This window comes from Gigantopelta aegis, chromosome 2, assembly GCF_016097555.1.
Source record: "Gigantopelta aegis isolate Gae_Host chromosome 2, Gae_host_genome, whole genome shotgun sequence".
Classification (NCBI taxonomy): Eukaryota; Metazoa; Mollusca; class Gastropoda; order Neomphalida; family Peltospiridae; genus Gigantopelta; species Gigantopelta aegis.
Genome location: NC_054700.1, coordinates 35774461 through 35798196, shown reverse-complemented (window position 1 = coordinate 35798196; position 23736 = coordinate 35774461). Strand labels below are relative to the sequence as shown.

General features: G+C 42.4%; 1 protein-coding gene across 2 annotated transcripts in view; it reads left to right on the top strand.

Annotated features, from left to right (window-relative positions):
* The first annotated feature begins 5357 nt into the window (after positions 1-5357).
* LOC121384626 (A disintegrin and metalloproteinase with thrombospondin motifs 12-like) overlaps positions 5358-23736 on the top strand; it is a 90135-nt gene continuing 71756 nt past the window's right edge. For both annotated transcript variants that reach the window (XM_041515093.1, XM_041515102.1), the window contains exon 1: positions 5358-5663. In XM_041515093.1, the coding sequence (XP_041371027.1) occupies positions 5543-5663 (121 nt within the window). In that variant the 5' untranslated portion in view covers positions 5358-5542. The remainder of the gene's footprint in view (positions 5664-23736) is intronic.

The window sequence follows — 23736 nt, the reverse complement described above, 5'->3', positions numbered from 1 at the left end:
TTAAAGAATTATGATCTACATTCTTGTGAACGTTCCTGATAATTAGTCGGAGTAACATAAAACAACAAAATATTCAATTAAATCCTTATTTTAATGCCTTTCAACTTGATTGCAGGGAAACACGTACTCTGCCCTTTCATATTTGGAGAGGCCAACGAACCCTGCGAACTCCCGTTTCCGACGCCTATGTCCCGCTTGCTAGATATGAGATTGACCCTAATGACAACATTGCAGACGACGCGTCGTGCATGTTTACATTTCTTATTGTCCGCATTCCTCATTATTCAACTGCATATTGTAAAGTACAATAAATATTAACAACAACAAAAACCACCACATCATAACAACAATAACCAAAAGCTAAACAAAAACAACCAAACCCAAGTTTATTGTGTTATCCCTGACATTGCTATGTTTGTGATCTGGGACAATAAACATATTTTTAAAATATATATATATATACAGGTTTTCTGGTATTAGTCATTAGATGAAGTATTATCTTTATAATAATCGGACAATTCGTCAAATGTGACCATTATGACGTTATCTAAATAGTTACGCGTAGATACATGTGTGGGCATATAAGATACGTAATATCTAACATAAGTGAAGTATTATATTAAAACCAGGTTTAAGAGAAATTTAAACATCATCTTTTCCAAATATTAAAATTTACACTTAAAAGCATATTGTCACAGACCACAGACCTATTAAATGGCCTAACAAAGTATTACCTAAAAATATATAATTTCGATTTGTCCTTAAATCATAGTAAATGTACTTTATTCAACCATCTACGTATTCACCATACTCCACTTATTAATAGTATTTCGTAAAAATAATTGAATTATGGCAATGGTCTATAATCCAAAAACTAATTTTGTCAACAGGGTTGACATGGATTTCACTCCATCGTGGTTCAGTTAATGGTGATGCGATAGCTAGATTTGGTTTCCAAATATTAATTTAATTTTTATTTATTATCCATTTTTAGAGAAATAAGGTTCTTAAATCTGTGACAGTATGCCTTTAATAATAACTATAGTTCGTTTGCGACAAAAGGGAACCAGTGAACTGGCACATAACTCTATACTTCATACTACTAACCTCGGTGGATCCATTCAGCTGATTAGGTCAATGGCCGTGGTATGTCTTTTCCTGTCTGTGGGAATGTGCATAATAAGATCTTTCGCTGCTAATGGAAAAATGTAACGGGTTTCTTCTGGTGACTACGAGCCAGAATTACCAAATGTTTGACATTCAGTATAACCGACGATTACTTAATCGGTGTGCTCTAGTGGTGTCGTTAAAGAAAAACAAAATTTAACTTTCATAATTCTAACACTCATATAAAAATATTATTAAGTTTCAAATCCATACTAACTTTAAATTTTAGGTTTTTTTACTAAACCGATTTACGGAATGAAAAACGTTTCTGAACGAATTACCATCAAATTGTTTAGAAGGAAGGAAGGAAATGTTTTATTTAACAATGCACTAAACACATTTTATTTACGGTTGTATGGCGTCAGACATATGGTTAAGGACCACACAAATATTGAGAGAGGAAACCCGCTGTCGCCACTTCATGGGCTACTTTTTTCGATTAGCAGCACGGGATCTTTTATATGCACCATCCCATAGACAGGATAGTACATACCACGGCCTTTGTTACACCAGTTATGGACCACTGGCTGGAAAGAGAAATAGCCCAATGGGTCCACCGACGGGGATCGATCCCAGACCGACCGCGCATCAAGCGAACGCTTTACCACTGGGCTACGTCTCGCCCCCTCAAATTGTTTAGATTACAGCTTTTTTCTAATACAGGGGCGACGACAAAATACTGCACCTACATTGTTACTGAAGTAATCGGTAATGCTGTTCACGGAGTCTAAAGGTAGAATTGTGGATGCTTTACCATGTCTGTTCCATCTACTGCCTTAACCCATGTATCAAACAGGCAGATTTTATCAATGCATTTTGATGGTAATTTGTAAAGAAACTTTTTTTTTATATTTACACTGAGATTTGTTTTTGAATTGGTATTAGTTTAAAACTTACTGATATGTGTTGATATGCATATTAATGTTATTCATAGATTCCAATTAATCAGTTCCCTTTTGACACAAACGAACTATATACCATATCTTGCCAAAAGAAAAACAACATACACGAAAATTTAACTGCAAACGAATAAGAAAGACATACAATACATCGTTGAGTGGTTTTTCTTTGAAAATTTCTTGAAAAGCATCCATCTGGCAACAAGCAAGCAAAAAAAGAAAAAAGAAGAAAAAGAAAAAAGGGAAAAAAGTTATATCTGCTACATTTCCTTACATGTCGCTGCAGCAATAACTAGAGTTTTTAAAACGATTTGACGTTCATCGTCTGCGGGGTGCTAATTCCCAGGCGGTAAATCGTAACTCGTCGTGGAACAGACGCTAAACAACTTTGATCGGCCTCTACAGCCCTATTTCGGAACGGTGCTATGTCAATAAAAGGGGCAATTTAGTAGCAGAAGAGGTTTATTGCATCACGAAGTCGAGAGAGCAAATTTCTAGGATTATTTCAGCCAATAAAATGGAATATTATGGAGCCAGTATTTTGAGAATGTCAGTCTGTAGACTCGTAGACGTATGAGACGAAACGGTTGGTCAGTGATGGTGGTGGTGGTGGTGGTGGGTGGGGTGGTGTTTAGATCACCACCACAACAACCACTACCCGCATCTCATATAGAATCTTCACCACCATCAATGCATCATTATCATCATTATAGCCATAACCACCATTATCATCATCATAGCCATGACAACCATTATCATCATCATAGCCATGACCACCATTATCATCATCATAGCCATGACCACCATTATTATCATAGCCATGACCATCATTAACATCATCATAGCCATGACCACCATTATCATCATCATAGCCATGACCACCATTATCATTATCATAGCCATGACCACCATTATCATCATAGCCATGACCATCATTATCATTATCATAGCCATGACCATCATTATTATCATAGCCATGACCATCATTATCATCATAGCCATGACCATCATTATCATCATAGCCATGACCATCATTATCATCATCATAGCCATGACCATCATTATCATCATCATAGCCATGACCATCATTATCATCATTATAGCCATGACCACTATTATCATCATTATAGCCATGACCACCATTATTATCATTATAGCCATGGCCACTATTATCATCATTATAGCCATGACCATCATTATCATCATCATAGCCATGATCACCATTATCATCATCATAGCCATGACCACCATTACCATCATTATAGCCATGACCACCATTATCATCATCATAGCCATGACCACCATTAACATCATCATAGCCATGACCACCATTATCATCATCATAGCCATGACCACCATTATCATCATCATAGCCATGACCACCATTATAATTATTATCACCACCCCCATCACAATCATCATTAGTCCAAATCGTGTTATTGCCAATTTATTGGGTCCGCCTTGGATTACATCATCATCATCACTATTTTCATCACCATCATCATTACCATTATCATCACTACCATTATAATATATCATTATTACTCGCAAAAACCACCACCACCATCATCATCATGACCACCATTACCACCATCATCATTACCACTATCTACACCACCACCATCATCATCGCCCTCACCATCACAACCACCATCATCATTACCACCACCACCACCACCATCATCACCACCACCACCATTATCATTACCACCACCATCATCATCATTATCAACCTCACCATCACAACCACAACCATTATCATCATCATTACAATTATCACCACACCACCTGGACCATCCATAATCACACAACCATCATGTGCGTGATCACACCAAACACCGCCACCATGAATTACTACCTGACGTAATCATCCATGTGATAAAATCCCAAGCCATTTGTTGCTATTTTCTCGTTCCAGCCAGTGCTCTACAACTGGTATATCAAAGGTGGCCGTTGGTATGTGTGTGTATGCTGTCTGGTTGGATGTGGTGCCATATAAAAAAGAGTCCTTCGCGTTCTACTGTAAGTTGAAAAATTGTAGCCGTGTTTTCCTTTCTTCTAAGGACGTATATGTTAAATTACGACTAAATGTTTGATCATCCATAGAGTTGATGTGCTCCCAGTGGTTCGTCGTTAAACAAACAATTTTTTTACTTTAAAAATCTAATGGTTGGGTGGTAACGCGCCAGAACGCTTTCTGACTGAATAGAAGGAGGGCAGTGGGCATGGCTACGCCAGAGTTCGTCTAGCTGGGTGGACTGCATTACATGTTTAACGGGGTAATAGCCTTCTAAGCACTTGTGTGGAATTTTTGTTGTTGGTTGTTTTAAAGTAGTTTGCTTTTAGTTTAATTGATTTATTATATTAGTTGGCTATTGGATGTTAACACAGTTGGTATTCCTTCAGTGAAAACTCACTGGTATAATGCACTTTCCACAGACAGGACAGCACCTACTACGGCACTTTGGTCATACCAGTGCCGTGAGGCACTGGCTTGGGACAGAAAAAAAAAAGAACAAGAATCACGTATTACCTGGGTCTTTTTTTAGTGTCGTAGCGTGGTCACCCCCAACTGTACATGTACCGTCCTGGAAGTGGTCAGAGATCAGACAAGTTTTCGGTCACACAGCACGTTACCCTTTCAAACAGCAGGCCTGTAGGAACCGTGGTGCCCGGGTCGTGTTGGGGAGGGGAGTGGATGGGAGGGGAGGTGAGGAAAAGGGGCACTTTACGAAAATGTACGGGCTTTTTGTCTTAGATTTTGTTTTTTGTCTTACTCTATATAAATAAATATTAAAATGTTACTTGTGTTTCCCCCCTCCCCACTAGAGACTGTGCCGCCTGACAAGATATAACTGTGCCCCTCTCCAGATACTGTTCTTACGAGCCTGCAAACAGCCCATCAAAACAGGTGATGTTGGAAATCTTACTTTCAGCAGAACAAGACTAATACACAACACTGTGCAGTGCCGATAAAGGTGAATCTGCTGATGTACTAGTGTAGTCCCGGGCTGAACATACGACCAGCCGATAAATAAATCTACACACGTGGGTTCACTGCTGCCATCTATCCAGTCTGTCAGTAGCTCTATTATCACCGACTTAATCTCCCAGTGTCTTCCCAATCACTCGCCCAGCGCCGACCAGTCAGCTTCGACTTTCGCCGTATACCCTGTTGTTATTGTTGTTACGTCCTGGCACCCCCGTACGCTATAATAGCGTAGTCCACACAAAACGCAGTAACATCGGGGGCTTTCCCAGATGTCGGCGCGAGACGGTGCTGATCGGGATTAGTACGAGAATGGGCGATCTCACGCCGGTTTGCTAGGTTAGAGTATCGGATTTGACGATCGGCGAAGGAAAAAAAAAAAACGAAAAAGGAAAGAAAAACCCCTACTGATGCAACTCGACCGCAAATACACGCCAGCCAATGTTTTTGGGTGACATAAAATGTTGTGGATTTAAAGGGATACAGTATGCGAAGACTGGTGTCCGTGGCGGGAAGAAACCCGCCCGTGCAGTGCCTAGTTTTGTGGATTACGTTGATGCACCTGATTCCTGCAGGAGCAGAGTTCGTCTTTCCGAATCGCAGACAAGGTAAGTAAGAAAGGTGAGCGCTCACCTGTATCCGACACCTACTGGCGCTCATACATTCATAAACGTTAACAATTACCCCCACTCGTATATAATGAATGAAAGCCGCAGACCCATGACGTCACGGGCCCCATTCATGAAATAATAATTATATTTGATAACCTGATGCTTTGCTGGTTAAGTAAGTCAAGTTACGGTTAGATTATTTATTGGGAGCGGGTATGTCGTGCGGGTTTTTATACTCTTTGATGAGATTAATTTACCGTGTTAACTCTGCTCTCTCTCTCTCTCCCTCTGTCTCCCTCCCCCTCTCTCTGTCTCGCTCCCTCTCGGCCCCCTCCCCACCCCACCCTCTCTCTCTCCCATTCTCTTGCTCTCTCCTCTCTCTCTCTCTCTCTCTCCTCTCTCTCTCATCTCTCTCTCTCTCCTTCCTCTGTCTCCGTGTGTGTCTTTCCATGTCTGCTGGCTGGGGGTTTGTTCTGTCGTGTCGGCCTGTCTGTCTTTCTGGTGCCCTGTCCTGTCTCTGTCTCTGTCCTCTGTCTATCTCATCCCTCCTCCTCTCCCCCCCCCCTCGCCTCCTCTCCCCCTCATCCTCTCTCTCTCTCTCTCTCTCTCTCTCCTTCCTCTCTCCTCTCCCCTCTCCTCCCCTCTCCCCTCTCAATCCCTCTCTCCCTCTCTCCTCTCTCTCTCTCCTCTCACTCTCTCCTCTCTCTCCCCCATCTCCCCCTCTCCCTCTTTCTGTCTCTTTGAGTGTCTTCTGTCCTGCTGTTGCTGTCTCTGTGGTGTGTGTGTCGCTTCCTTCTCTCTGTGTCTCTGCCTGTCTCCTCTCTCTCTCCTCTCTCCCTGTCCCCCCCCCTCCCCCCCTTCTCTCCTTCCTCTCTCCTCCTCTTCTCCCCCCCTCCTCCCTTCTCCCTCTCCGTCTCCCTTTTCGTCTCTCTCTCTCTCTCTCTTCTCTCTCCTTCTCCTCCTCTCGCCTCCTCATCCTCTCCCTTCTCTCTCTCTCTCCCCCTGTCCTCAACGACTGAAAACGCCCCCACTAAGAAAATGTTTCATAATTTTCTTGTCAAGGAAATTAAAATCCTTCTGACTATTTCTTCTTGAAATCCCTCTATTGACTTAAAAAATAGTCGCATTCCCGCTTTCATACACCCCCGTTAGCGTCGTGCGGTCCCCCTCGTTTTGTTTTCCCTCCTTCTTGCTCCTCCTTATGCGTGGGGCCCTGGGTTTTTTTTTGTTGAAAATCGATCATGTAGTGAACATTATAATTGTCTTTCCTTTTCTCTTTTCCCTTTCTCCTTTTTTTGAACAAAAATTCATCATGTAGTTGTATATTAATGATTATATTGTCCAAATATTTGCCCATCGGTGAACTCGAAAGTGATCAATGTCACATAATAGTATTAACGTCAATCATAAAAGGTTATTGTTGTATTAGAGTGGGAATTTTTCTTTCCCCCTTATGTGGTAGGATTCTGCCATTTTTCTCCGTGTTTTTTACGCTGTACAGTATTAACCTCTGGTTTGAGAGAGCGATCATAACCGTTTCAAATGTCCAACTCTCGAATGACAGAGCGATCATAACCGTTCAAATGTCCGTCTAACTCTCGAACGGCAGAGAAATCTGACTACGGTAACAGGTGTGCGGGCACCGGCCTCGGTGGTGTCGTGGCAGGCCATCGGTCTACAGGCTGGTAGGTACTGGGTTCGGATCCCAGTCGAGGCATGGCATTTTTAATCCAGATACCGACTCCAAACCCTGAGTGAGTGCTCCGCAAGACTCAATGGGTAGGTGTAAACCACTTGCACCGACCAGTGATCCATAACTGGTTCAACAAAGGCCATGGTTTGTGCTATCCCTGCCTGTGGGAAGCGGCAAATAAAAGATCCCTTGCTGCTAATTTCTCTTCTCTAGCCCATGTAGTGGCCTTCACTTCGGGTTTCCTCTTAGAATCTGTGTGGTCCGTAACCATATGTCTGACGCCATATAACCGTAAATAAAATGTGTTGAGTGCGTCGTTAAATAAAACATTTCTTTCTTTCAGTTGTGCGGGCATACTTGTGTAAAACAGATTTCCTACACAATTAAATGCATCACCTGTAGAATTACTGGGGGTAGGGTGGGAGAGAAAGCGAGGGGGGGAGGGAGAAACAGAGATGGTACAGAGATATTGTATGAGCGATTGTAAAGAAAGAAAAATAGGAGGGGGGGGGGGAGGAGAGAAGAGAGTGATGGTACAAAAAGATGGTAGGCGCGATGGTAGAGAAAGAAACAGAGAGAATGCCCCACACACACGCACAGAGAGAGAGAGAGAGAGAGAGAGAGAGAGAGAGAGAGAGAGAGAGAGAGAGAGAGAGAGAGAGAGAGAGAGATGAGAGAGAGAGAAGAGAGAGATCTGAGAGAGAGAGAGAGGAGGAGATGCGAGAGAGAGGAGTGCAGGGGCAGGCAGGCAGTCCTTGAGAGAATGGCTCATCGAATGTTTAAAAGAACCGCATACTAGTATAGCCTAACGTTTCCTTTATAGTTTTTCGCATGATAACCAGCAAGTTCTGTTCCTCGTGGCTAAGATGGTGTGTTTGTGCACCTGCCAGTCTATGCAACAGCTGAGCGACGTCGGTGTGACGTAAACTGTACTCCGTAGCCAGTTTAGATTAGCCACCTCAATGACCATCGTCTGTTTATCAGTGTATAGTATTCCCGCGCCATATACCTAGCTGGGCCCTCTAGCACCCATCATTGTCATATACACACACAATATAATACAAAATTTAAAGAAGCCCTTTTCTGTTTAAAAGTATCATTTTTGTCTAGATGGAAAATAAACCTGTACTATTACTTCAAGGCCGTATTTTGCGAGGTGAAGTAGTTCGCTCTAAAAAGATAAAATCATAAAATGAGAGAGAGAGAGAGAGAGAGAGAGAGAGAGAGAGAGAGAGAGAGAGAGAGAGAGAGAGAGAGAGAGAGAGAGAGAGAGAGAGAGAGACAGAGAGACAGAGAGAGACAGAGATAGAAGAGAGAGAACAAAGAAGAGAGAGAAGTATGTGCTGTCGGTCTAGGACCGATCCACGTCGGTGGGCCCATATCTCGTTCCAGCCATTGTATCAAGACCGTGGTGTGTGCTATCCTGTCTTTTAGATGGTGCATATAAAATATCCCTTGCTACTAATGGAAAAATGTAGCGAGTTTACTCTCCGTGACTATATATCAGAATGATCAAACGTTTGACGTCATAACCAATGATTAAAGGCATACTGTCATGGATTTAAGACCCTTATTTCTCTAAAAATGGATAATATATAAAAATTACATTAATTGTTGGAAACCAAATCTAGCTATCGCATCACCTTAACTGAACCATGATGGAGTGAAATCCATGTCAACCCTCTCGGCAATTTTAGTTTTTGAATTATGGACCATTGCCATAATTCAGTTATTTTTACAAAATATGGAGTATGGTGGTTATGAAGATGGTTGCATAAAGTAATCTTATCTGTGATATTTGTATTTGTATTTTCGCACAGTTCTTTACACTGTTTTATTTATATCTTGAATTTTTCTGTTGATGTTGATCATGACCTTGTTTGTTTCCATTACCTTAGTTTGACACCCAATAGCCGATGTATTTTTCGTGATGGGGTGTCGTTAAACATTCATTCATTCATTCATTGATACTGTCACCGCACCACACTCACCCAGTTATTTTCTGCTAGGCACGACCCTGTAACTGTGCTTAATAGTGACTTACCGTTAAGTCACTGTCCTCTCACTTCTCAATTCTTTATGTCCTAGATAGACAGCTGACATGGTTGGAGTGTTTAAAGTTAAGGTTTGTTTTGTTTACCGACACCACTAGAGCACATTGGTGTATTTATCATCGGCTATCACACATTTGGTAATTTTTGTCTGTTAATCTTAGATGAATGAATGAATGGATTAATGAATTAATGAATGAAGGGATGGATGGATGAATAGATGGATGAATGAATGAATGGATGAATGAATGGATGGATGGATGGATGGATGGATGGATGGATGGATGCATGCATGATTGGATGAATGAATGAATGAATGAATGTTTACGGACATTTTTCAGTTAACAGCAAGATATATTTTATATGCAATTTCCCACACAGTGCACGTTTTGGGACGGGGGGGGGGGGGGGGGGGGGGGGCTTTACCCAGTCAGAGAATGAACATATAACAGATAGACAGAGACTTCTTGTTGTTATAACCTGACAAACATAGTATACAGAAGGTGATGAATGAGGAAGCCGAAGTATTTCCCTATCGGTATTTGTCTGTTTGACGGGGCCGTGCTCCACGCTTTCTGTCACCTGAGATCTCCTGGTGTTATCCGAGCCCGTGGTACACGGAAGCTGCCTGCAATGTCTATCGGATAATCTTCAACCCCCCCCCCCCCCCCCCCCCCCCCCCCCCCCCCCCCCCCCCCCCCCCCCCACCCCACCCCGACTCTCGGTATGTGGTAATACAAACGTGAGACACACAATTTAAAGTCGCCGACACAAGTTTGAACCCGTAAAAATGGTCACCAATTTTGGTTAAGCTACACAACAGGAATCTGTTTGGATAAAGTTACAAAAGAATGAAACAAGAGTCTGTGACGTTGAAATGGAGGTAATACCCTTACAAATAGACTAGAGCTTGTATCCATAACCGTTACTTCTCAGAGGTACGTGCGTTTTAAAAAAATATGAAAAATGCATTTCGTGGTATTAGAAACACCATCCCTAAGTTCAGCCAGCGAACGTTTCGCTAACGTTCGCGAACTATTTGATTTGTTCCTGACGTCGCCAACTTGTTTAGCGCGAAGCGCATAAACCAGTCTAGCGGACTTAAACAGTCATATTTGTAAGTAATGTCTGATTTCAATGATGAAAAGCGGCTCTAATAGTAGTAATAGTGTTTAAAAGCTAGGGTCAGTAAATAACGATGCACTCACTCCGGTTTGGAGCCTGTACAGTACTGATAGGTAAAACCACCCAGTGCCTCAAGCGGGAGACACACTCGGTCCATTACGCCACCGACACCGGTTAACATTAATAATGTAATACATCAGCTTTAACGTTTATTCATTCATTATTCAGCCCTGGTGAACTCCAACTGACGATCCAGTTCATTGATGCAGCACATCTTAGGGTTTAGTGAGCATATGAAACCGAACGAGAAGAAGAAGATTTAGCGTAGAGGAATTGGCCTCCGTTCGAGACTGTGGGCTGGACGTAACCCAGCGGTAAAGCGTTCGCTTGATGCGTGGTCGGTCCAGGATCGATCCCCGTCGGGGGACCCATTTAGCTATTTCTCGTTCCAGCCAGTGCACCACGACTGGTATATCAGAGGCCGTGGTATGTGCTATCTTGTCTGTGGGATGGTGTATATAAAAGATCCCTTGCTGCTAAATGAAAAGAGTAGCCCATGAAGTGGCGACATGGGTTTCCGTTCTCAATACCAGTGTAGTCCTTAGCCATATGTCTGAAGCCATATAACCGTAAATAAAACATAAGGCTGGTAGGTACAGGGTTCGCAGCCACATATACCGGCTCCCACCCAGAGCCAGTTTTAACGACTCCGTAAGACCACTACATCCTCTCCTCCTCTCTCACTAATCAATAACAACTAACAACTAACCCACTGTCCTGGGCCCATATTTTCGAAGCTATCTTAGCGCTACGAAATCGTGAAACGATCGTAGGGTGTGACGTCACTACAACACACGCCATAGTGACGTCATAGCTTACGATGATTTTACGATTTCGTAGCGCTAAGATGGCTTCGAAAATATGGGCCCTGGACAGACAGCCCAGATAGCTGAGGTGTGTGCCCAGGACAGCCTGTAGAATGTGTTGAGTCGGTTGGCGGTGTGAGTGTTAATAACTTGTGAATGTTACAGCACGTATCATAGCACTCTCTGAAAACATGGATTAGTCCTTGACCTAAAAGGCAAAAAATTAACACTCCTGACTGGATTTTAAAATATTTCCTGTTTATTATGTTTTTGACGTTTAAAAAAGTAATAGGAAATGCGATCACAAGACTGAAGTGGAAAGCATGCGGCTAGAGTATCTTGGATGTAATCATTTTGACTAGAATTACGGATTGTAGGTTCCATGTCAAAGTGGAATGCAGGAAATATATAAGGAGTCAGAGTTTAAAAAGAAAAAGAAAAAACAACCCAAAACAACAACAAGAACCCAACAAAAAAACCAAACAAACAACCACACATAAAACAAGTATGAACCCAACCCACTTAAATGACCATCCCATATAAAAGGTTTATAAATGCAGCTTGTTTAGTTTTGTTTTGTTTAATGACACCACTAGAGCACACTGATTTATTAATTCACGGCTATTGGATGTCAAACATATATGGTAATTTTGACAGTCACAGAGATGAAACCCGCTACATTTTTTCCATTAGTAGCAAGGGATCTTTTATATGCACCATCCCACAGACAGGATAGCACATACCACGGCATTTGATATACCAGTCGTGGTGCACTGGCTAGAGCGAGGAATGGCCCAATAGGCCCACTGACGGGGATCGATCCTAGACCGACCGCGTATCAAGCGATAATTTTCCCACTGGGCTACATCCCGCCCTGTAGCTTGTTTGCGTTTGCTTGTTTGCGTTTGCGTTATCTACTATTCTAATTCAACACATTTGTAAGAACGAATCTGATTGGATCTCCACTAAAAATTTCAGGTGGTAAAATCACCGATATACCGGTCGCAAATTTTCTGGCAGAAATACGTCATAGGTTAAGCAAAGAACATGGTTGTTTTGTAATGACGTCATAAAGACAATTTCTGTAGCGTTCATATTACGTACAGAAGTCGTTAAATACTGAGACGTTTTTATGTCAGAAATGAACACGTCATTCTTTTTAGTCGTTATATAATCACGAGACCTGATTAAATATGTCAAATTACACATCTATGTTCGAGCCGCTAACTGTCCGACAACGGGCTGCTTAATGGGCTGCTTAATGACGTCACCAGCTGGTGACGTTTATATGCTTATTCTTACTAAAAATGTGACAATTTCCTATTTAAAATCAACCAGCAAACAGTTTAATTAGAATAGGGATAACCCTACTGTGTTTTCCGATTTGCGGACGTATATCGGTGGTTTTACAGTCGCAAATTTACCGTTTTATTGGCTCCGCTAACGCGTCGCCAATAAAACTAAATTTGCGACAGTAAAACCACCGATATACGTCCGCAAATCGGAAAACACAGTATTATCCCCTAAATAGCATTTCGTTCATAACATCATGATCCTAGTATTAATTGATGTAATCCATGTACTCATTGTGATAATAGTACGATCCTGGCGGACACCTCAGCATATAATTTTTTTTCTTTTTAAAGTGGGCGGGATCTAGCTCGGTCCAACCAGTGCTCCACGACTGGTATATCAAAGGTTGTTGTATATGATGTCCTGTCTGCGAAAGTATGTATAAACGGTCCCTTGTTGCTAAAACAAAAATGTAGCGTCCCCCTCCCCCCCCCCCCCCCCCCCCCCCTAGACTACGTGTTTGATATCCAGTATCCAGTGATCAGTTAATTAATGTACTTTAGCGATATCGTTAAACAAAATATATTTTACTTCTTTTTAAATCTCCTCGTCATTTAACAGAACACACATACAATTGCATGTTTTAAGCTACAATCTTGAGCTTTTTCTTTTCTTCTTTTTTTTTTTTTTTCGAAAACATTATTTTACAATTTATAATAGATTATTCGCATTTATCTTACCTCCCGTGTCGCTAATCTATGACAAGTAAAATGTATGAATTCTCCTTTAACATCAACACGATACTTCTGAGGCGCATGTGCAGGGAATGTTACAGTGGGTGTCTAGACTGCTGCGAGCAGGGGGTTATTTTATATGCACTTTTTCACAAACAGCAAAACACATACCACGGCACCACGGCACTGGCTGGAACGAGAAAAAATTCCCAATCAGTTGAATCGATCAACTGAAGTGGTTCGATCCTGTGGCGCAAGCACCTCAAGCGAACACTCAACCGACTGAGCTAAATCCCGCCCCCTAAATATATGGAGTTAAAGCCACATGAAAAGAATGAGTTGCTGAGCGTTCTTGCTACTTTAAAGGCTCATATAGACTGGATGCGGCGTGTGCGCGTGCGGGTTGGCTAAAAATAAAACACATTAAAAAATCGAAATACATTAGTTTCAATGAGATCGTCTAGACTGGATGCGTGCGATGCGTGCGTATGCAAAACGCATGCGGCCAGCCGCAATAAAATAATCGTATATGGTGTATATGCGCAAACCGCAGACGCAACCGCCGGACCGCGCGCAAGCGCCGCACCCAGTCTTAAAAGTGTGGACCTTCTGGAATTTTTTATTGTGATATTTTAATAGAATATACTCTACAAGAGAAAACAACAACAACAAAAATACTTCTCCACATTCATTTCATGTTGGTAAATCGTTTTGTGATGTAATATTCGAAGAGAAATGTTTTTTTCCCAGCAATTGTCTACAAAGCTCTTAGTTTGCTCTACCTTGGTCGTAGCAGTGGGTCACAACTTCAAAATACATGGTAAAAAAACAAAACATTCTTCGTAGGGGCCTATCATTATTATTATTATCTTTTTGGCCTTAAAATAAAGTGACCGCATTTTCATATTTTATCCAGAGACCTCTCCACCTCCCCTGACCCCTCAAGTAACCGACAAGCATATTAACTTCTCACGTCACGGAACGCATTTATCGTGTTGACATTATCATGTAACGTGAGTAAGAACTTTTAATTCATAAACTCTCCGTGTGATCTGTTGATTTGCACTTTTTCAATGGCCGGGGTGTTCTGTATACGTTTCCTCCACTGTGGTTCGCCGTATCACTTATCTGTGTCAAAGTTTTCATACTGTCGACGTTGACATATCGCAGTATATTATAAACAATGATATTGTACTTTTAAGAAAATATATGAAGCTCCACAAGGGGTGTTGTTACAAACTTAACATGGTTTGTATGGGCCCAATTATACCGCAATCAGACACCACATACATCTATATAATCCCTCGTTTTAGCATGGGCCATTTGAAGCAAAGTTCAGAACGTACATAGTAAAGTTTGTTTTATTTAACAACGCCACTAGAGCACATTGATTTTTTATCTTATCATCGGCTATTGGACGTCAAACATATGGTCATTCTGACACTGTTTTTAGAGGAAACCCGCTGTCGCCACATAGGCTACTCTTTTACGACAGGCAGCAAGAGATCTTTTATTTATGGTCCCCACAGGCAGGATAGCACAAACCATGACCTTTGTTGAACCAGTTATGGATCACTGGTCGGTGCAAGTGGTTTACACCTACCCATTGAGCCTTGCGGAGCTCTCACTCGGGGTTTGGAGTCGGTATTTGGATTAAAAATCCCATGCCTCGACTGGGATCCGAACCCAGTACCTACCAGCCTGTAGACCGATGACCTAACCACGACGCCACCGAGGCCGGTAGAACGTACATAGTCACAGATTAGTGTCCTTACAATATAGATCAGTCGGTAGTGCGCTCAATTGAGGAGGTGCTTTGGCCGTAGGATCTAACCCATTCTCTTGTTGGATTCTTTGCCCGTTCCAACTAAAGGCTGTACTGTGATATCGGTGGAAAAGTGCTTGTAAAAGATCCCTTTCTGCTAATGGAAAAATATAGCGGGTGTCCACCGGCCTCGGTGGCGTCGTGGTTAAGCCATCGGACATAAGGCTTGTAGATAAAAGGTTCGCAGCCCGGTACCGGCTCCCACCCAGAGCAAGTTTCAACGACTCAATCGGCAGGTGTAAGGCCACTACGCCCTCTTCTCTCTCACTAACCACTAACAACTAACATCTAACCCACTGTCCTGGACAGACAGCCCAGATAGTTGAGGTGTGTTCCCAGGGCAGCGTGCTTGAACCTTAATTTGATATATATAAGCACGGAAATAAGTTGAAATGAAATATAGTGGGTGTCGTCTGAAGACTACGAGACATAATTACCAAATGTTTGACATCCAGTAGCCGATGATTAATTAATCAATGTGCCCCAGTGGTGTCGTTTGATCCTGCGACCGAAGCACCTCAGGCGAGGGCTCTACCGACTAGATCCTGTCCCAGTTTTTTTTACTTAAACATAGACGTCGGAATATGTTAGCAACGGGGTGTGCTGTGCGTAGTTGTTAATTCGTCTTTGGGGTGGGGGTGTTAGTGAATAGCTATCTTAGTTTCAAAGTGGAGAGTGGAGGGATAATTGTTAATTTATCTTTCGCTGGTGGTGGTGGTGGTGGTGGGGGGGGGGGGGGGGGGGGTGTCAATGCATATTTTAGCCATCTCAGCTTCAGAGTGGAGGAGGAGGTAGGGCAAGAGACGTTTTGACGCCTTTATTGTGGTTGGTCGGTGTTCCGTTGTCTGTCTGCCTGTCCGGTCGTTAACCACGAATCAAATCGTGTTGGCTCGCATCTCCACGGCTGCACTTCCGGTGATGTACACAGCTGTTCATTTTCGAGATATATTCTGACAGAAGTGGCACTTTAATCGGTTATCAGCACGAGACGATTTGGTTTAAATGGCAAAAAACCTAGACGCTACAGACAATTGTATACCTTATTATCAAAACCACGTAATATTAAACACCGTACTGGTCTTCTCCATTTTCTATATCACGTTCTATTATCAATACGCGTAATATTAAATGCCAGACTGGTCTGCTTATATAATTATATCACGTACACACCCGTGATTTCCGTGTGTCCACTACTAGTAGGTACGTCGGAAAAGGCTCGTATAGACGGCGTGTGCGTGCGTACGGCTACCAAAATACTCATATAGACGGCGTGTGCGTGCGTGCGGCTACCAAAATATCAAAATACACTAGTTACAATGAGAGCGGCTATACTGGGTGCGTGCGTCTGTAAAACGCATGTGACCAGCCGCAATGAAATAATTATATATCGTTTATATGTCCGAAACGCAAGCCGCAGACACATCGGACGCAACAGTCGGACCGCACGCACGCGTCGCATCAAGTCTTTATGAACCTTTAGTGTAGACACCGACATAATCTGATAGACATTTAGACAGACAGACATTTAGACATATAGACACACAGGCGGACAGACATGACAATGACAGATCGTGTCATTAATGTTGATCGAAACAAAAAGACAGACAGAAAGACGAACACAGACACGGAGACAGACACACAGAAAAAGACACAAAGAGACAGAGATGACGTAAAGACAATGCCAGATTGAGTGTCATTAGACTAAAACAAAAAGACAAGCAGACAGACAAAAGCAGACAGACAGACAAATAGAGACTAACAGACACAGTCAGACAAAAGCAGACAGAGACAGACAGACATACAGAGACCGACCGACAGACAGACGGACACAGAGACAGATAGAGAGACAAACGGACAACAGACAGACAGAAAGACAGACAGACAACATACAGACAGACAACATACAGAAAGACAGACAGACAACAGACAGACAGAAAGACAGACAACATACAAGTAGACAGACAGACAGACAGACAACATTCAAGTATACAGACAGACAGACCGACAACATACAAGTAGACAGACAGACAGACAGACAACATACAAGTAGACAGACAGACAGACACCATACAAGTAGACAGACAGACAGACAGACGACATACAAGTAGACAGACAGACACCATACCAGTAGACAGACAGACAGAAAGACAGACGACATACAAGTAGACAGACAGACAGACAGACAGACAGACAGACAGACAGACAGACAGACAGACAACATACAGACAGACAGACAGAAAGACAGACAACATACAAGTAGACAGACAGACAGACAACATACAAGTATACAGACAGACAGACAACATACAAGTAGACAGACAGACAGACAACATACAAGTATACAGACAGACAGACAACATACAAGTAGACAGACAGACAGACAGACAACATACAAGTAGACAGACAGACAGACAGACAACATACAAGTAGACAGACAGACAGACAACATACAAGTAGACAGACAGACAGACAACATACAAGTAGACAGACAGACAGACATACAACATACAAGTAGACAGACAGACAGACAGACAGACAACATACAGACAGACAGACAGACAGACAGACGACGCTAGATGGCAAGTCATTTTTATTAGTATAGATTGGGGGCGGGATTTAGCTCAGTCGCTTAAGTGCTCGCTTGAGGTGCTTCCGTCGCAGGATCGAACCACCTCGGTGGATCCATTCAACTGATTGTTCACTCCAACCAGTGCGCCACAACTGGTCAAAGGCCGCGGTATGTGCTTTCCTGTCTGTGGGAAAGTGCATATAAACGATATCTTGCTGCATTAGGAAAACTGTAGCAGGTTTCCTCTACTGACTACGTGTCAGAATTACCAAATGTTTGACATCCAATAGCCGATGATTAATTAATCAATGTGCTTTAGTGGTGTTGTTAAGCAAAACAAAACTTTTTTCTTTTCTTTTCTTCTAGTATAGATTGTTAAAGCTGTAGTCCTTTCCCTCAGGTTGACGCTCGCCATGTCTTCTTATTTAGATAATCTGAGTGCAGACAAATCACACAAGTCATGGTGGCCGTCAGTCCGTTACGTGCCACTCTGTCATAAAGCAACATCACCACGTCGTACGCCGGTGTACGTGAAAGGTGCGAGTAAAAGGAAGCAGGAAAAGTGTTGCGTTATGTATTAAATAGCAAGCGAAACTCGAGTTTGGCATCTCGCCGTGTGATCAGGTATTTTTAGCCCACCGTCACTTGTCTGTTACATCAGGAGCATATCAAACTTCCAAACTGGCATCCAGCATGCCAGCCAACATATGACATATCTAGCACCCGCGCGTGCTCACACTGTACGTGTACGCTGGAAGTGGGGCCTGCTCACAATTCGTGTTACAGTCGTACGTGTAAAACGGAATTGGTGCGTACTCACATCTCTTGGCGCATGCTCACACCACTGGTTATTACAAATGTACGTGTACAGTAGAACTAGCGTGTACTCACACCACGTGTTGTTACAACTGTACGCGTACAGTAGAACTAGCGTGTACTCACACCACGTGTTGCTACAACTGTACGTGTACAGTAGAACTAGCGAGTGCTTACACCTCGTGTTGCTACAACTGTACGTGTATAATAGAACTAGCGTGTACTCACACCACGTGTTGTTACAACTGTACGCGTACAGTAGAACTAGCGTGTACTCACACCACGTGTTACAACTGTACGTGTACAGTAGAAGTAACAAGTACTCACACCACGTGTTGCTACAACTAGCGTGTACTCACACCTCGTGTTGCAACTGTACGTGTACAGTAGAACTAGCACGTGCTCACACCACGTGTTGCTACAACTAGCGTGTACTCACACCTCGTGTTACAACTGTACGTGTACAGTAGAACTAGCGTGTACTCACACCACGTGTTGTTACAACTGTACGCGTACAGTAGAACTAGCGTGTACTCACACCACGTGTTGTTACAACTGTACGCGTACAGTAGAACTAGCGTGTACTCACACCACGTGTTGTTACAACTGTACGTGTACAGTAGAAGTAACAAGTACTCACACCTCGTGTTGTTGCAACTGTGCGTGTACCGTAGAACTAGCACGTGCTCACACCACGTGTTGCTACAACTAGCGTGTACTCACACCTCGTGTTGTTGCAACTGTACGTGTACAGTAGAACTAGCACATGCTCACACCACTTGTTGCTACAACTAGCGTGTACTCACACCTCGTGTTGTTACAACTGTACGTGCACAATAGAACTAGCGTGTACTCGCACCACAACTGTACACGTGTGTACGTGTATAAAACTTTATAATAATTCTGAAATATAATTATATCATCTCATGTACTAAGTATAGTGTTTAAAAGTGAGTTTATTTTTACACATTAATATTATGTTAAAACTCGAGGTTGCGTACTGTCTTCAGAACGCGTATTTCTCGTTCCAGCCAGTGAACCACGACTGGTATATCAAAGGCCGTGGTATCTGCTATTCTGTCTGTGGGATGGTGCACATAAAATATCCCTTGCTACTAATGGAAAAATGTAGCGGGTTTCCTCTCTAAGACTATATATATGTCGAAATTACCAAATGTTTAACATCCAGTTGCCGATGTGCTCTAGTGGTGTCGTTAAACAAAACAAAACAAACCTTTAACTGTACAGAATGTAACCCTAACGCTAATATAGACTGGGTGCGATGCGTGCGTGCGGTCTGACTGTTGTGTATGCTGCTTGTGTTTGGGGCATATACACCATATACGATTATTTAATTGCGGTTGGTCGCATGCTGTTTTATAGACACGCGCACCGCACGCGGTGCATCCAGTCTGTATTTGCCTTGACGGCGTTCCATCAACATTATCTTAACTATATTTCGTCTGTGTCTGCCTGTCTGCTTGTATGTCAATTTGCATACCAAGACTGTCACCATCTTCAAGTAGTATTCTATCGATATCACCTATACCTGTTTGTTAAGCGGGCCGTAGTCATTAACTTTTTAGATTCTCTAGATATATCTACCTTTCTGTCTGTGTCTGTGTCTGTGTGCATTATATTCTCTAAATTATCTCAGATTCCATGCTTGTGTCTGTCTGTGTCGATAATTAATCACTATATTTGTATATATACTACTGAACGTTCACTTGGGATATACCAAACATATGTCATGATAAAAACGTGTGCACATCTTAAATTTGTACAACGTGTGATCAAAGAGAGTATGCGGTTTGGATGTCATCACCATAGTAATGACCATAGTAATGCATGACCGCAATTAGATATGTCATCCATCGAACACAATAAAATTAATGTTAAAGTTTGTTTTGTTTAACGACACCTCTAGAGCACATTAATTTATTAATTATTGGCTATTGGATTTCAAACATTTTGGTAATTTTGACATATAGTCTTTGAGAGAAAACCCGTTACATTTGTCCATTAGTAGAAAGGGATCTTTTATATATGCACATCCCACAGACAGGATATTTCGTACCACGGCCTATGGTATACCAGTGGTGGTGCACTGGCTAGAGCGAACAATAAAATTAATGCAGATGCTTGACTTGACATATGTCTTTCCAAATATCCCTAACGAAAGTTGAATAGTATATTTTATTATGTTCAAATCTAAACAGAAAGCTTGTACAATATTATCTTCCATTGGTTCCATAGACGTCCAGTACCACATATGGATCACAGGCGTTGCAAGTCCTCGTGAATTAGCTTATGGACGTATACGTATTATACCAGTGGTAATGGGCTCGTCTGATGCGCAGTCGGTCTAGGATCGATCCCCATCGATGGGCCCTTTGGGTTATTTCTTGTTCCAGCCAGTGCACACATAATGGTATATCAAAGGTGGTGGTATGTTCTATCCTGTCTGTTGGATGGTACCTATAAACGATCCCTTGCTACTGATGAAAAAAAGTGTAGCGGGTTTCCTCTCTAAGACTGTATGTAAAAATCACCAAATGTTTGACATCCAATAGCCGATGATTAATAAATCAATGTGCTCCTGTGGTGTCGTTAAACAAAACAAACTTCTTTAGCACCAGGGGCCTAATTCACAAAGGTATCTTAGGCTCTGTTGGACAACAAAGCATCCTCTTTGCAAGTTTTTTAGCATTGCACTGCGAGATCGCAAAGTTGCGAAAGTTTAGTGAATTAGACCCCAAATTCTCAGGCTTCGTGACCCCATATGGATAAACTTACGAATGTCCATGTATTATACAGTGTGCATACGACCAGTCTCGGAGATAGCGGGGGCGATGGATGTAGTAATCTTCGTAGATGCCCTCTTCACCCCTGTATGGTTGAGTTAATGATAAACAATACACCTGTCTTTTGTCAGTGCATGTCTTCATAAACTACTACCTGCCCCGTACGACATCCTTACCGCGGTACGACTTGACAGCTTTCCGGGTGATCGCAGTACCAAAACATGTGTGATATTTGTTGCGATGTGGGACCCAGTGGGAGGTGGGAGACGGCGAACAATCGACTAGCGATCTTTTTGTATTATATATATATTCAGAAAGAGAGAGAGAGAGAGAGAGAGAGAGAGAGAGAGAGAGAGAGAGAGAGAGAGAGAGAGAGAGAGAGAGAGAGAGAGAGAGAGAGAGAAGAGACATAGACCGACCGATAGAGTGTTAGAGAGTGAGAACGAAAAAAGCCGAGATGGAGAGGGGTTGAGAGAGAGACGGAGAGGGAGTGTGTGTGTGTGTGTGTGTGTGTGTGTGTGTGTGTGTGTGAGAGAGAGACAGAGAGACAGAGAGAGGGGAAGATAGAGGGAGAGATACAGATACGTATGGGAGAAAATGAGAGAGAGAGACAGACAGACAGACAGAGAGACAGAGACAGAGACAGAGAGACCTGTGTGTATCTGTGTTTTAGAGGAGGAGAGAAAGAGATGATATAGTAGTATTTACTGTAGTATTAATGGGAACTCTTCATTCAGTGTGAACAGAGATAAAACGTTACACACGCCGCGGCCCAGACGCACTAGCCCAGTTCAATGCGATACGATATGTACATAAATTGACGCTTTTTTATGGCGTAGTATTAAAATGCTGTTGAAAAGATTTAAAGCCACTCTCTCGTTGACCTTCAGCTTATTTCTGCACTGCTCTCAACACACAAAGCACACAATCGTGCATTCCACAGAAATAGCGGCCATACTTGGATTTTGATCAGATTTTAAACTAGTTTAGGTGAGAAATAGGGTATTATACAGGGCCGTAGCTAGCATAGGGGCAAGGGGGATAGTTGCCCCCCCCCCAGAAAAGGGAGTTTTAGACTTAACTACTCAGTTGCCCCCCCCCCCCCAAACAAAAAATCCTAGCTACGGCCCTGTTATATAACCTTGACATTTTGATGGCCAACATTTTATTAAACCAGTACGTTAGAAATTGGGTGATATCACCGTGACAGTTATCGTGTCTTAACGTATGTTCCCACGAAAGAAAAGTCAAGTAAATTAGTATACTATGTATAGGCATGTAGATTATAAAGAGAGCTTGATGACTGATGTTTTCTCTAACACGTACATACATACTTAGATGATCAAGGGAGCTTGATGACTGATGTTTTCTCTAACACGTACATACATACGTAGATGATCAAGGGAGCTTGATGACTGATGTTTTCTCTAACACACGTAGATGACCAAGAGAGCTTGATGACTGACACGTGCACATACGTAGATGATCAAGAGAGCTTGATGACTGACGTTTTCTTTAACACGTGCACATACGTAGATGATCAAGAGAGCTTGATGACTGATGTTTTCTCTAACACGTACACACACGTAGATGACCAACAGAGCTTGATGACTCTGACACGTGCACACATGTAGATGACCAAGAGAGCTTGATGACTGATGTTTTCTCTTAACACGTACACACACATAGATGATCAATATAGTTTGATGACTGACACGTGCACATTCATAGATGACCAAGAGAGCTTGATGACTGACACGTACACATACGTAGAAGATCAAGAGAGCTTGATTACTAATGTTTTCTCTAACACGTACACACACGTAGATGACCAAGAGAGCTTGATAACTGACACCTACACATACGTAGATGATCAATAGAGCTTGATTACTGATTTTTTTCTGACACCTGTACACACATGTAGATGATCAAGAAAGCTGATGTTTTTCACGTATAAACACGCAGATGAGCAAGAGAGCTCGACAACGGATGTCTCTTCTAACGTGTACAGACAGTGGGTTGATAACTAATGCATGGTTATGGTGATAATCAACTTAGCTTAATTGACGTTTCCTCATCATTTCAGTCTTCACACACGGATTATCATGAAAGCTTGAAAACCAAGGTTTCCACCAACAGTCACCTCTAGGCTACAGACACGTACATTATCAGAGAGTTTCATAACTGGTGCTTCCTCTAATACGTATAGTAACAGAACATCAAGAATCTGCTGCGTTTTTCTTCTGGCACTGATGGTTCAGACGCGGATCCAGGAGGAGGATGCTGGGAGTGCG